The sequence below is a fragment of the Acomys minous genome, assembly GCF_964271855.1.
Source record: "Acomys minous genome assembly, chromosome: 7".
Taxonomy (NCBI): domain Eukaryota; kingdom Metazoa; phylum Chordata; class Mammalia; order Rodentia; family Muridae; genus Acomys; species Acomys minous.
The window spans coordinates 126,092,155-126,107,796 of NC_140488.1; the positions used below are offsets into that span (position 1 = coordinate 126,092,155).

Genomic DNA, 15,642 nt, shown 5'->3' on the forward strand with positions numbered 1-15,642 from the left:
GCCTCTCACGTGAGGGTACTATCTGATGAATTATGAGAGCTCTTACTTCATGGCCGAGTCACTTTCCAAAAGCTCCATCTCCCAATGCCATCACTCTGCAGTGAGGATTTTAGTATAGGGATTTGAGGAGACACAGGTGAAGTTGACGGGCTTCACCATGTTGAACTGAGTTCTACATTAATTGTTTCTCCTGGCATTCCAGCAATACCAGACCATGATCATATTCACTCAAATTACCCAGGGTCACTACACAAGAGACTTCTCTCCCTTTCTTGGCCTCATGATGCTGGCCTTTCATGAAAAGTCTGGGCAAGGCCAGGATACCATAGTAATGTGTGAACACTAGGCTTTTGTTTCAGAAGACACGGTATAGACATGTTTGGTTGAACTGAGCCATCTTGGCGAGGCCTAGAGTTACTAAAGATATCTAAACACTTGGCAAAATGCAGGGCAAGCCATGCCTCACCTGGCCTTGACATTCTGACCTTTATCTCTGTGGGTTTTTTTTTCTTGCCAGAGGTCCCAGCTGGGATACCAATCTATTTGGACAGCATGGAGTCACTGTTCACAATCTTCTCAGCGAGCTCTATGGAAAAGCTGGCCTGAACCAAGAATGGAGTTTGATTCGCTACATTTCAGGCCTGCTTAGGAAGAAAGTAGAGGTCCTAGCTGAGGTCAGAATAAGCGTGCCTGCCGGTTGCCCATTTGCTCTCTCGAGCACCATGGTTTCTTCTTGTAGTCTTCTTCTAGTTGTGGCAGCTCAAGGCAACTACCTCTTATCCATAAAGAGTCTCAGGGAACCTAACCCAGCGCTGGGCAAGCCCTCTCCTGACTTTTTGTTACTCTGAATGAGAGAGGAAGAAATTCTCAGATTGATTAGTTTGGTTCTTTCTTAACTACAGAAAGGCTTACCAAGCAATCACATGAAACCAAGCACTTACTTCCACATGTCACAGGTACAGGGATCATTAATACTTTTATCCCTGGGGCTCTACAAAATCCAGAACTACTTTCTGTGACTTTAAGTAAGTGTTCTGGTAAGGCGTTAGTTGTTACTTGTGAGTGCTGAGGAATGCATAAGCTGGGAACAGTGTGCCTAGTAATTCTAATCTTTGTTATCTGAGGCATCATCCTGCTTTGTCTGAATACAGCAGGGAGCCCTAGGAGTCCAGGCCTGGGGCCATACCTAGAGATACAGAAATCACAGGGACCCAGCCCTGTGGGTTGCTCAGCCTCGTTTTAGGTTTGGATTTCTCAGAAGGGCAATGTGGATGGATTATGAAGTTCATAGAGGTAAATTTCTGGTGCTATTGGCACTAGCTTTGCTTATTTTCCTTTGTATGCATCCCCCCAAAATACTCTGCAGGCCTGTGCAGATCTGCTGTCCCATCAGAAGCAGCTTACAGTAGGCCTGCCCCCTGAACCCCGGGAGAAGATCATCTCTGCGTAAGTCCCTGCTGGAGAACCTCCAGTCAACAGAGGAACATGGAGAAAGCCCTGCACTACTGGGGAAGGGTGGCAGTGCTCTTTGGAAGATACTCTTGTCATATGGGTGCTTGTAGTGTACAAAGCACGGAACTTCCACTGACAACAAGGAGGCCCCTGCCCTGAGGTACCCATTGTGTGTGACCTACTGTTCTTTCCTAGGCCTCTTCCCCCAGAGGATCTCACAAAACTCATCTATGAAGCCAGTGGACAGGACATCAGCATTGCTGTCCTCACACAGGTCAGGTGCTGGCTGATAGAGGAAGGGCCAGCTGGGTCACAGCCTTCCTGAGAATGCAGGTAGGCCACTCAGGTTTCCCATGTGTATCCACACCAGGAGATCGTGGTTTACCTGGCCATGTATGTTCGGGCCCAGCCAAGCCTCTTTGCAGAGATGCTCAGACTCCGGATTGGATTGATCATCCAGGTGATGGCCACAGAGCTGGCTCGGAGCCTGAACTGCTCAGGTAAGAGGCCATGGCTTGCCACTCCTGCCAAGTCAGCCCTACTGCAAAGCCTTGCCTCACCAGGTGCCACACTCAAGCACTTCCAAACAGGCTTCCACTGGGAGAGCTCTCCCAGATTCCTTTGTAACAAGTGGCTGCTGTCAGGCCACATAGCACAATGTTCTTCATTGGGACAGGCAAAGCAGCCACCATGTTCATGAGAACCTTTGCTGTAGCTGACAGCTAAGCTACAGTGATATCCTCAGTGTAAGATGCCTCCTTCGACTTAATAATGCCTTCACTGAGAGAAGTACAGGCATCATTCACATCAGGGCTTGATGCAGTGTGAAAAATTCTGTATCTAGGAATTAAATGCACCTGCACTGACCTAAACAGAAGTATTTGAATTCCCCAGGGGCCAATGTCTTTCAGGCCTGCACCATCAGTGAAGGAATCCAAGCAAAGAGACCCACCACTGCCTTCTAAATTGTCTTCTCCCACCCCGAGCCATCCACTACCAGCCCCATGCCTGGGTCTTTTATAAGATGTTTACTTTCAGGAGAAGAAGCTTCAGAGAGTTTGATGAATCTCAGCCCCTTCGACATGAAGAACCTCCTGCATCATATCTTGAGTGGGAAAGAGTTCGGTGTGGAGAGAAGTGGTGAGTCACTGCAGTGAGTTCTTCATGGGGAACCCACGTGCAGATCAGCACCAGTATCAGCAGGTACCCTATAAAGAAAGGATGTGTGCTTCCTCTTTCAGTAGGATGAACTGACGCATGGGCTCAAGGATCTTGCTTTCAGGGGCAACGGTTGCATTTCTTTGCAGGGTATAGTGTTATGTGGACAGAGTGAACTGCATACTTTTATACCTTGCATCTCCTGTAGCCCTAAGTGTCATGAAGTAAGGTGACAGGGCTGTCCTAACACATCACCCCTGTGGCCTGCCCTTCAGTTTGCATCAAAATATTTTTAGCCAGGTCCCATGTCATTCTCCAGAGAGCAGGAGAAATATTCTATGACCTGTGTGGGCCAGTTCACTGGCTTCATCCCAGCATTACTCACTAGTTTTTATCTGTCTTGGAAATCTGCTCGCAGTGCTAAGAAATCTCACCACCCAAGTCCTGGTGTGATTCTTGTTCCCAAATGTTCCCTAATTATAATTGAAGCAATTATCATTTCTCCTGCTCATAAAAAGCTAAATGATTCGCAGACACATCGGTGAATTTATTTCATCAAGCCAAAGAAACACACTGTGGGCTATCATTCCTTTTATTTAATAAGAAGGACATTGGGTACTTTGTATTTTTCCTGAGTGTGTGCCAGCCTCAGACAAAGCTGCATGGGGCAATCAACTGTCTATTCGAGGCTTTCTCCTTTCTGAAGAGGAGTGCTCACAATCCCTACCCAAAAGTAATTCACAGTTATTTCAACATACAGTCCTTGAAATTGAAATAGAAAGGATAAATTTTAGTGTTCTGCTCATCATAATAGTGTACATGGTTTGACAGATGATTGTCATTAAATGTAAAGCTATATAGATGCATACAAAACCAAGAACTGAGGAATGTCATTTGAATGCCATGACATGTCTAATCACGAGCAAGGACAGAAGACACAGTATCGTTTTCAAACAGCATTTCTTCATTGTCTTGTAGGTGTTTGGTTTTTATAAGCTAGGAAGCTAGTAGGAGGCTTAAAATTCTGACTAAATCCTAAAATTACTATTTCCAACAAACACTTTCCCCCAAACATACTGTCTTGGAGCTTCCCAGACCCCGTTTGGCTTGTTTTCCATTTCTTTGGTGCCACTTCTCCCTCTTGATCCATCATTGGAACTCCTTGGTGGCTTCCTCCCTCACATCTGCCCCCCACCTTCCTGGCCTCAGCAATGTTCTATGGGAAGTGACCTGTTCCTTATGCCTACAAAAAGAACAGTAGAATGAGAGTAGTGTGTGCTCACACAGGCTTCTGTGGCACCAAAAAGATGCTTAGGCTTTATCCTGAAAACAGATGCAGACCCTGGAGAATTCCAAGTGAGCAATGGTATGATCACATGTATTTGCCTTTTAGAATAATCCTTTATGACCATCGTCTTAGGGACTATACACTTAGGGAGCAGAGCCGGTACAGGTGTTAAGTTCTGAGGTTGATGGTTTATGACAAGGGGGTGTGGCCTGGTGCATGGGAAGAGCCTCCTTGCCTCTGCTCCATAGCAGCACCATGTGCCTAGCTTTAACACCACTTTCCACCTCACCCCTGAGCTCTCTAGCCAGCTCAACCCCAGCTTCACCCCAAAGGCTTGGGTTGAGATCGTCTCTCTTCCCTGGATGCTACTACACATGCTCATAGCCACAGATACCTAAATTCTAAGCCCTTTAATAGAGTATGCAGCAGTTTTGTCATTTTGCCTGGGACAGTTGGCATTACAGAGTTTGGCAAGGTCAGCATGAATCCTACACCTTAGTTAAGATGAACCCTTTAGTAACTCACAAATAGAATTGCATGGTACTCATTCTGAGATCAACTGTCATGCAGTCATTAAACATGTGAGGCAGTATGTAAAGCTGTAGGAAAACATTCATAAAATGTTAAGTGCAGGAACAACTAAACATGTTTACCTATCATCATGGACATGTCATATGTATAATATATGTGATGTTGTATAAGGTAAAAACATCTATTCATAGGGGAAAACTGGCAGCATGACTGAAATGTCGACAGACGTTACATCTGGCTTCCTTAGATGGTCTCAGTTTTCCACAGAGAAAATGTGTTTTGTGTAAGTGAAAAAAAATAGTTTTCAAAACCAATTCTGTCAGCCAACAGTTTTCTGCCACTCTCATCTGTACCTGCTGCTTAAGTAGTACCCACACTTTCACACAGCCCTTGAGGCCTCATGTGGCGAGCCTGCGCTGTAAGCCCAGGCCTGGCTGGGACAAGTAAGGCCTTTCCCTCATCAAGTTTATAATCAAGGAGAACCTCAGAAACATGTTCCCCCATGTTGCCTCTCAAGGCAGGTGCAGAAGGTTCCTTAAAACCCATATGTGTGTTTCCCTTCCAGTGCGTCCAATTCACTCTTCCACATCCAGCCCTGCCATCTCCATCCATGAGGTGGATCATACTGGAGTCACAAAAACTGAGAGGAGTGGCATCACCAGACTGAGGAGTGAGATGAAACAGGTAAGAAGCATGCATGGTGGCTGCAAAGGAGGGGTTGAGATGCTGCTTCTGCCAGGGCTCACCTAGAAAGCTAAGGCCGTGAGGCTTTGGCTTGCTCTCTGTAGAAGTCGCAGGATCTAAACACAGCCTTGGATCCCAGGTAGGTACCCCCAAACCATTTGTATGCGCGCGCGCGCACACACACACACACACACACACACACACACACACACACACACACACACACACACCAATGTCTAACCTTCAAGTGATGTTACATGTAGGGTCGTGGGGCTAGAGAGATGGATCAGGAGCTAAGAGACCTGGATGCTTTTGGAGAGGACGAGGGTCACTTCCCAGCACCAACATGACAGCTTTTAGCTAGCTACCTGTGACGAGTTCTGGGGGATTTGATGCCCGTCTTTGGTCTCTGTACGCACTAGGCATGCAAGTGACGCATATATAACACATGGAAGCAAATATTCATACCATCAAAGAAAATAATTTTTAAAGTAGAAATAATGTGAAAAGAGGCAGCCGGTTCTCCATCAAATGTGTTCTTCATCTGAAATAGCAAGGAGGATGCGGAGAAAAGACTGAATAATTATGATGCCTGTATTTACCACCGTCCACAGTTGTCTCTTTTCATTGATCGCTTTCATTTAACTCACTGTGGAAATCCTTATGAGCTGACATTCACAGCTCTGCAGTTCAACACCTTTTCAGTCCTAATGTGCCTGATACTGTGCTAGGACATGGCCATGACCTACCCTGAGAAAATCTGGTCACACACACGTCATGCTGCCTCACTTGCTTCGGTCTGGGAGGGAGGGGTGGCAAGCCCCTGAGGGGTGGGACCAGCATGCTCTGGCTTTATCAGTGTGTGACAGAAGCAGTGGGGCATTCTTAACTTGAAGTAGGTTTTGACCTTCTGATGTTTTTTTACTTTCAGATGACTAGGCGAGCTAGTGCTGATGAGCAGGTAAAATGCCTTGCTTTGCTTGTCCCTCTCTGTGTTAGCTGCATGCTCTTTCTGGCTTGAACATGGAAAGCAAGGCTGCAAATACAGAGCGTGGATGTGGGTGCATGGTAGAATGACGCAAGCAGTTCAGGCAGCCCAGCCCCAGAGACAGAGATCCAGATGAGAAGGCAGGAAAGACGACCTTGCCCTCTGCCCAGTTAGCTCATTTTGTTACTGATCAAAAGAATTCCATTTATCAAATTCAGCCTTTTGAAGGATTCTTTGTGAGGTGGTCCAGGCTCTGCCTCCATCAGCAGTTCTGTTTTAAAAGGGGGGGGGGGGGTAGGGGAGCTAAAAGAGGGGAATGTGATCATAGAGAGCATCACTAGAAAGACTAGGGCAGTGCTACCAGTTCCTGGCCTTCACCAACCTGTCAGGACACTGTGCAGCATCACCCTGTCATATACTTCTTCCCTTTATTTTTATTTATGTATATATTTTTGAGATGGGGATCTCCACGCTGCCTGGCTGTGCCTAAACTCATAGGCTCAAGGGCTCCTCATGCCTCAGCTTCTTGAGTAGCTAGGAGTACAGGTGCACGCTACCACATCTGGCTTTGGATTCCTATTTCCAATGATTTGATGTCTCTATGTCCAGGAGAGAGGAAACGTGTGAGGGCACGGAATGCAGAGAGTGCTTTGTCAGAGTGTAGACTATTCAGTCTCCTGTGTGCTTCTTCTAAGGACATGCTTTTCCAAACATCTTCCTTTATTGGCCACTCGGTGGCACTACCGTCCCTCTGGTTACCCACAGCTCAAAGGCCTGATGATGGGCTGAACAAGGATGGCTTCTTCCATTTAGTGCTACCCTCGCCTGTGATGGTAGTGACCTTCCTTCTCTGTTGGGTTGATATTCAGTCAGCCGGTGCTAGTGTTGTACTTGGCTACTCAGGTCAAGAAATTGTTGTCTGGCCAAAAGTTAACAGATGGTGTTGTAAGTTTCTACTCATTTTTGCAAGCATACCACAGACACAGACCAATACGCAAATGAAGGGTGCCATCTAGATTCTTAGATGAGGAAAGATGTATATGGTTAAAGCTCATCAGCCTGATCCCCTGTTTATATTTAACAATAATCTATGGGGTGCTTGTTGGGTGCCAGGCGTTAGTAGCTGCAGTTAGGACTATTTTGATCTTTGTAGGTGTTACAGTGCCACATAAAACATTCACGTGGCATGGCTGCGACTTTGGAACATGTATCCTAGTTTGATTCGGCCCTGCTCCACAGAGAAAAGGAACCTGGAAACACTTGCTGTTTAAAGCCAAGCTGGGCTGCAAGGGAGCAGTGGGTCTGCATCTGTCACTGTGGCTCAATGAGAACCTGTCTAGGCCTTGTCTTCTCTCTGCCTTCAGTCTCTGTGCTTTTCACACTGCTCTGTGTTCGCTTACAACTACCGCTGTCTGTTGGTGACATAGCATGGGACTGAGTCTATTCTTTTTGTTTTTTGTAGTTCTTTCCTGTGGGCCAGGCTGTGTCCAACAGTTTGCATTCCTTCAAGTCTGCGGTAAATCTGCATTGGCATCTTCCCCCTCCCTGTTTCTTCCTCCTCCGTGTTTGAGCTGTTCGCGTTTTTCTTGTGGCCTTACCCATGCTCCCACCTCAGCCCCACTTCTGTTAGGGCATGTGTGTGCGTTTGCACACGTGCTCACACTCACGCACGCACACACAACAGCAGTTTTTGGACATGGAACCAAGGGCCTCATGCATTTTAAGCAAACATTCCAGCACTGAGGTTCACCACAGCCCTCATCCCTGGCTTCTGATGGTTTATGTAATGGTTAAGGCAGTGATTCTCAACCTACGTGTTACAGTCCCTTTGAGGGTCAGCTGACCCTTTCATGGGAGTTGCCTAAGATTATCTGCATATCACATATTTACATTATGATTCATAACAGTAGCAAAATTACAGTTATGATGTAACAGTGAAAATAATTTTATGGTTGCAGGTATGAGGAACTGTATTAAAGGGTCACATCATTAGGGTTAGAGGTTTTTAGTTGATGCTGAAGGTATTTTCCAACTCTTAAGGTTCAGAAAATGCTAAAGAAGGTTAGATAATCTTGAGCTTCATTTCCATCTCATGCTCTCAGATCTTGGCTTGTCAAACTCCTCATTACAGTGTAGGTGAGACATACTCACCTTAGCAACTTCCAGGACTGTCTAGAGTTGTCAAAACACTGCTTCTATGCCTGCTTCTTGTTTGTTAGGCAGTGCTAGGGGTATCTGAGCATGCTACACAGATATCTCTCTCTCTCTCTCTCACACACACACACACACACACACACACACACACACACACACACACACACACCACCCAGTCCAGCCCGGGTGTCTTTTCATTGAGTGTTGAACTACTGCCCCAACCAAGGCTAGCCAAGCACTTTCTACTCTTCTGCCCCAGCTGAGAGCATGTACCCCGAGCTCAAGTGAAGGCCCAGGAAATGTTCTAATTGCAGAGGCGAGTCTGAATCTGCCTCCCAAAACCAGAAGGAGAAAATCAGCTGAGTCATTGATGAGTGTGGCTGTAATTACTTTTATTTGTAGCTAATTGTTGCCTTATTTAAATGGCAGTAATGAGCCCAGGAGAATAACCCAGCCTAACTGCCTTTTCAAAATAAGATCTGTTGAAGTCAAAATGAGTTCTGAGAGAAGACTCCCACCTCCTGCCCTGCTAGTGTGCTCAGTATTTGCATTTTATTTTTAAACCTTTCAAATTGATGTTGCTTGTTGTGAAATGAAAGTGCCGAATAGGCCAAACAAAAATGTATGTAAAGATGTACGTTAGCCTTGTCCCAACATGAGGAATCCATCCAGGACAAGTCAATCAGGGTGGCTTCTGCACCTGACCTCTGCCTGTGGGAAGTCCCTCCATACTGTCCCTGAGAGGTCAGCAGCCCTGCTGCACTTACAGCCTCCCACAAGGTAATAGAAAGAAGAGCCTCGCTCTCTAACCCTGGCCAACAGGTCTTAGCCGAGGACCAAGAGCAGGACAGCAGAAATGAGGATTGAGAAGCATAGGAAGAGAACTGAAAACCAGTGACACGCCAACTCCCCCCTGCCCCCCCCCTGCACACGCTCCCCACCCCCACGTATATACACTATACACACACTGCTAAGCAATGATTCATAGTTGACCTTTTGTCTTGGCTTCCAGGTCCCTTCTCCCTGGATATGTATGCCATTCTCTGTGGTATCTGCCCTCTGGGTAGGTGATGGTCCCTTCTCTGTGGCACTGCTAAAGTAAAGCAGGCCCTCGGGCCTTTGCTCCCACACCACGTTCTCTTTCCTTCCCGCCCACCTCACCCTCTCTGAGACAACATCTCCAAGCACTATTGTGCCTTGCTTCCCTTAAATAGCCTTTGCATACCTGGCCAGTGACCTCTGAGGGAGTGGCCTTCAGGATGACAGCTGACCCTTGAGCACAGATCACAAAGGACAATTCTCTGTTCCCCGGGACACTTAGGATCAACTGGAGCAACAGGTGGCGCTAGCATAGGGCACAGGCAGCCTCCAGAAGGTGCTGTCATAGCTGCTTGTAGGCTTGTGACAGCCTAATGGCAGAGGCCACATCTGTACCTGTTTGGTCTCTATCCTGTGAACTCAGGGTCTCCTGGAATGATACTACTTCTTAGGGCCTGGGAAGAATTAAGCTACCAAAGAGAGAAGAGTATGAAAAAGTAAATCCAACTCAAGTAGCTGACAAAGTGGAGCCTTGTGCCTTTGGCTGGCTAGAGGGAGATTCTGACTAATTTGCTGAGCTGGCCTTGGAGATGGCTAGCTTCTCTCTGGGAGCACCTGCTTCTGAAGACGCTATGGTATCTGTCTTACAGAGGTCCAGCACCCCATCCTCCCCGACAGGCACATCCTCTACAGACTCCGGAGGACAGCACATGGGCTGGGGAGAGCAGCAGGGCCAGTGGCTGCGCAGGAGAAGGCTGGATGGGGCCATCAACAGGGTGCCCGTGGGATTCTACCAGAGAGTGTGGAAGATCCTTCAGAAGGTGGGGTGTGTGCTAGGAGACATAGACTCTAGGGGAGATGAGCCAGCCCCTTACTTGGACATAGTTTAGCATCATATAAAACTAAAGATAGACAAAAAAGAGAGAGAGAGAGAGAGAGGGCAGGAAAGACTTTGGACAAAAATGCCAGACAGGATCTGCAGCACTAACTCTGGATCTGGATTGACCAGCTCCTAGCTTGAGGCTGACAGACATGGTATCCATATCATTCAGCAACACGATGGGGCTCCTGCTACCTGCTAGGTCTTCAGGGGTACAGAGAAACAAAAGACTCTAGCCTGGCCCAAGATGCCGTGTGCCCTGAAGGCACACTCTCCCTCCTGCCCCGGTATACCCCTATTTTCATGGCTGGAAGGTAGAGATCCTAGAGCCCTCACCCCCACTCCTCTTAGCCAGCTGTCCACTGATCCCGTGGCAGTAAAACAGGCTTGTGTTTCCCATCAGACTAGGGACTGTTAAAATTTTTATTGGACTTTGTGGTTTAAAACTGGCACAACACATCCACAGAGAGCACTGCACCGCACACAACCTGAATGCAGGAGGGCCTGTGAAACACCTGCTGCTGACGTGGGGGGCAGTGTGGGAAGACAGGGCTACTTTGTTCTCTGCACCCCACAATCCATTTTCTCCCACATTCATACTCCAGAGCATTCATACCACTCCCGAGGCCCCACCAGAGCTTACCCTGCCTCCCCCATGGAGGGACAGTATGCCTCATTTAAAAGCTTTGCAAAGCAAGGACAAATTCCTTTTTTCTCTGAACCATTCCTTTTTAGCTCGCTTCCCAGTAGGAGAGAAGCGCACTGCAGTAATCCCAAACAAGGACATACTCTAGCTCCTTTGTAAAGTCACAGCCCCCTGTCTCCTTTCTGCAGCAGGTGCCCAGGGCCAGTCACAGAGCTTCGGTGCCTGTGCTCTGTGGACCAAGGCCTTGTTCAAGACAGCTGCCAAGTTGGGTAGGAGGGCAGAGCGGTTATGCCCTCTGAGCCTGCAGAGGCCTCAGGTCTACCCTTCAAGACTTTTGTGGTGAGCCCTTGGGCTAGCCAGCATGAGGGCAGGGTGCCTGCTGCCAAGTGGAGGGTAAAGGGTGGCCAGTTAAACTAGGCCCAAGTATTCCTCGAAAATCCCCTCAGTCTTCCTGGGGCGCAATATACTTCTAGCCACTTCCATTGGCCCAATACCAAGATGCTTTTATTATGAAAAAGTATTTTATATATATTGTGCTCCATTGGTATTTATAAACATGGGTGTGCATGTGTGCGTGCGTGTGCTCCAGGCTTTTGTGACTGTTGCTTATTATAGAAATCTCAAAAATAGACGGCTGCAAAGGCACAGGAGCTTTGCTTCACCAATGGGAGCCATGAACATCTCCCATAATTATGGCACCAAAAGGGGGCCTGGCAGGCACCCGGGCCGAGTTGCCAAGTGCAGTGCAGAGCCTCTTGGGAGGAGGATGCAGCAACTCCCTAGGACTTTGTTCCTGAGCCGATCAGAAAGCTGCCTGCTGGTTTCCCTAGAATTGTTCTATCGAAAACACAGCCTGGGGGCAGTGAGAACAGCACTCTAAAAATAACTCTGACAGTCTGGCATGTTCCAGCCCTCGTGCAGATTTCCAGGGCAAGGAAAGTTGTGTGTATGTACATGTGAGTGTGTAAGCGAGCACACACTTGCGTTCTGGAGTCTGTCTGAAATGCCTGTGTTCTGCTTCCAGTGCCATGGTCTGTCTATCGACGGTTATGTCCTCCCATCCTCAACAACCCAAGAGGTAAGGGGGGAAGACCCAACCACCAGCCCATCCATGGGCTCACCTCATGGCAGAGTGTACCCATGCTTCTTAGGCTTATTCTGTGGAGCCATCTATAGGTCTGATCACTTTAACTGTATCACCCTCAAAGTGTGCATAGTTCCTTTCTTATCACCTTTTCTCTCTCGTTCCCCTCTGCAACAGCATTTATAAACTATTGGTGCCCTTAAAACCCCATCCAAACTCTATCCCACATACACTAACCCACACAGGGCCCCTTCAGCCACAAGCAGTCTTTCCTTTGGTTTATTTGCCCTCCGTGCATTCTGGGATATCTTTAGCCTTCCCAAGCATGTGGCACCACACCTGACACTTTCAGACATTCTTTTAAAAACAGAGTTTGTTAGCCGGGCATGGTGGCGCATGCCTTTAATCCCAGCATGAGGGAGGCAGAGGCAGGTGGATCACTGTGAGTTCCAGGCCAGCCTTGTCTATAAAGCAAGTTCAGGATAGCCAAGGCTACAGAGAGAAACCCTGTCTTGAACAACCCCCCCACCACCAAAACATAACAGATTTTGTTTGCTTTTTCTCTTTTCTTTTTTTTTCTTTTTCTTTCTTTATTTTTTTTTTAACCCTGCCCAAGGTACCATGCCACAGGGAATTTCTCTAAGAAATAAGAAATGGCCACTGCTCCCTAGAAGTCACAGTACCCTGGGTAGACAAAAGAAAGTAGAACAAGGTCAGCTTGCCCTGGGTGGTGGGAGGAAGCAGTCAGCCTCTGCTCCACAGGGCTTCTGCTATAGAATCGAGATAGTGTTCAGGAAGAAGGCAACATTTGAGCTGAGCTCCACTCAGTGCCAAGGGCACCAATTGATTATAGGGCTCTGCCTATCCCATCTCTCACGCTGGCAACCTGCTGACCCCTTTGGTAGATGACCCCATGTGAGATCAAGTTTGCTGTCCATGTGGAGTCAGTACTCAACCGTGTGTCCCAGCCGGAGTATCGGCAGCTGCTGGTGGAAGCCATCATGGTCCTGACCCTGCTCTCAGATACGGAAATGGACAGTATCGGGGGCATCATCCATGTGGACCAGATTGTGCAGCTGGCCAATCAGCTGTTCCTGCAGGACCAGGTGGGTGTGACCGCTCCACCCACTCACCTCCCTGCCAAAGGCAGTGTAGCAGGTTTCTTGTCATTTCTCGCTGGTGATGCTGGAGATTGTTTCTAATTGGAAGCCATGTACTCAAACCAGGAAAATGTCATCACAGATGGTGAAAAAATGTCAAGCATTTGGTTAGGAAATGGCAAAGTAGCCACTTGGGAAATCTGACAACCTTTGGGGGAATCTGGTCTTTGTTAGCGTGGGTTTTATTCCAGACACAACCATTTGCTACTTACCTGGCTCTTGGTAAACTACTCCTGTATACATAATTGAGTCAGGCAAAGAAGCTATCCTGCCAAAGAATCGGTACTAAACAGCAAAAGGAGGGCTGTGACAACAGTATCCACAGCAGATGCATTACTCTGCGTTCTATATCACTGCCATCATCTCATGGCGCTGGCTTCCTGCAGTGTAGGCCTAGCCTCCAGCTCCCATCCCTTCCTATGGCTCACCTCCAACATGCAGAGTGCTTTGTGAAGGACAAAAGTAGATTCCAATCATTTTTCCCCTGCTTTTTTTTTTTCTGGCTGCAGGTGTCATTTGGAGCCACAGACATCCTGGAAAAAGACCAAGCCACAGGAATTTGCCACTTCTTTTATGACAGTGCTCCTAGTGGGGCTTATGGTACAATGACCTACCTAACGAAAGCAGTGGCTTCTCATTTGCAGGAACTGCTCCCCAGTTCGGGCTGCCAGATGCAATAGGGCCGTACCCATAAACATGACCGTTCTCTGGATCTGTCATTGGTCCTGTAGCCTCATTTCCTTCTGCCTACCCCCCACTCCCACCCCCAGATGTCCTGTTCAGTCACAAAAGCATGTCCCATCAGAAAGTTTCACAGGGAGAGATGACAGCACTCCAGCTGAAAGCAATGTGTGTTTAAGCCACAGATAAAGCCGATGATTCCCCCGCTCCCCTGAGAAGCACCCTAGGATCATTTTCTAGGTTCATTTCACTGGAACATTTGTCACAGCATCTGGTCTCATGGTCTCCGAAAAGGAACTGGAAATTGGTCTCTTCTGAATGCGGAGCGAACTGAGAAGCCAGCTTAAATTGGCTCTCACCAAGAGCTACAGAAATAGGTTCGATGAGCTAGTGACACATCTTGAAGGTGGAAACATCCTTCCAGCAACAGTAGCTAGACAAGCAGACCCTGACAGGGGCACAGCTTAACAGAATGCAGACTGTCTGAACCAAGCTGTATACCAAACAGTAATCCTGTCTTTTTGGAAATATTTCTTAACCACTCAGTGTATTCAAGTCATGTAATTCTTCATTGCCAAAATGGACTAAATTGGCCCTACTTAACTTTGGCTCATAGTCTACAGGGGATCTTGTCCTGGCTGTCCACGAATGAAGGGACTCTCCTCTTGCCTTAGGAAAATCCCTTATCTTCTGGAATCCAGAAAGCAGCAACACCAAAAAGGATCTGACTTTTTTGACAGCCAGACAAACTTTTGTTTTAAGATTGGAACAGGTAGGGAGTCCCATGCAAAGGCCTGTATCCCTGTTCCCCTGGGGGTGGGGGAGGCGCACCATCAAGCATGCTCGGAGCATGAGTCAGCATTTGCCATGGAAATTAGTGGTGTGTTCCTGCAGAAACAATGCTTCCTTCTTAAAAATAGCCTGGAAGTTCAAACCATTTTTTTTTATAGAGCACTCTCAAATGGGTATGGTTGGAGCACTGTGGCAGAGAAGGCCGAGTCCTGACAAGGTCTGGTGACTCTTTCACTATTGTCCTGGTGAATAGAGTTTCATTTTAAGCCTTGTCCTCCCCACGTTGGGACTGGGATAAACAACTGAAAGAGTCGTTTCTGTGAATAATCAGCCTTGAGAGACAAAGTCACCTGTCACCAAGTGCTACATTCCCATCTGCCAGTGATAGGTGATGATGCAGTGACTTTTCACCACTGAAATGGAAACAAGGCTCAACTTCTCAAAGTTTACATGGAGGTGAAAGGAAGATGGGGCTTGGAGGTACCCAGTAACCCCCCCCCCCCAGAGTGCAGATGCAGGACTGATGTTAGTTTCTTTTCAAAGCAGAAGATGGCAGGGTGCCCTGCTGCTCCTCACCATGTCTAGGTATTTTTTAAATGTATTGATCTATTGTGTGTGTGTGTGTGTGTGTGTGTGTGTGTGTGTGTGTGTGTGTGTGTGTGTCTGGGTGTGGGTGTGTCTGGGTGTGGGTGTGTGCCCCACTTGTATGGGGTCCCTGCAGAGGACAGAAGATAGAATCAGATCCCTAGGGGCTGGAGCTATTGGCAATTGTGAGCCATCCAATGTAGGGACTGGGAACCAAACTCGGGTCTTCTGGAAGAGCAGCAAGCATGCTACTGAGCCATTTCTCTTGCCCTCCTGTATCTTTAAGAGATTTTCTACATAATCCAAGGTCAGAGCCCTGTAACTAACTAACAGGCTCCCTGGTAGATAATTTTGAACATACAGTGAAAAAGATACAAGGCATGAAAGAAGTTCTAGAAGAATCTACGTAATCCAAGGTCAGAGTCCTGTAACTAACAGGCTCCTTGGTAGATAATTTTGAACACACAGTGAAAAAGAAACAAGGCATGAAAGAAGTTCTAGAAGAAGCAGAGCCCTTCAGA

The 15,642-nt window shown here is 47.4% G+C and overlaps 1 protein-coding gene across 6 annotated transcripts in view; it reads left to right on the forward strand.

The window, feature by feature from the left end:
• The window catches only part of PHKA2 (phosphorylase kinase regulatory subunit alpha 2), an 82,800-nt gene extending 69,023 nt beyond the window's left edge, over window positions 1–13,777 (forward strand). For 2 of the 6 annotated variants that reach the window (XM_084790644.1, XM_084790643.1), the window contains 12 exons: window positions 518–674; window positions 1,367–1,446; window positions 1,648–1,726; window positions 1,823–1,952; window positions 2,491–2,592; window positions 4,995–5,113; window positions 6,045–6,074; window positions 7,564–7,617; window positions 9,944–10,114; window positions 11,844–11,897; window positions 12,809–13,009; window positions 13,573–13,777. In XM_084790644.1, the coding sequence (XP_084646770.1) occupies window positions 518–674; window positions 1,367–1,446; window positions 1,648–1,726; window positions 1,823–1,952; window positions 2,491–2,592; window positions 4,995–5,113; window positions 6,045–6,074; window positions 7,564–7,617; window positions 9,944–10,114; window positions 11,844–11,897; window positions 12,809–13,009; window positions 13,573–13,743 (1,348 nt within the window). In that variant the 3' untranslated portion in view covers window positions 13,744–13,777. Of the gene's footprint in view, window positions 1–517; window positions 675–1,366; window positions 1,447–1,647; window positions 1,727–1,822; window positions 1,953–2,490; window positions 2,593–4,994; window positions 5,114–6,044; window positions 6,075–7,563; window positions 7,618–9,267; window positions 9,373–9,943; window positions 10,115–11,843; window positions 11,898–12,808; window positions 13,010–13,572 lie in introns of those variants that run through there. The other 4 variants (XM_084790646.1, XM_084790645.1, XM_084790647.1 and 1 more) reach the window with 4 other exon arrangements.
• Window positions 13,778–15,642: the final 1,865 nt, after the last annotated feature.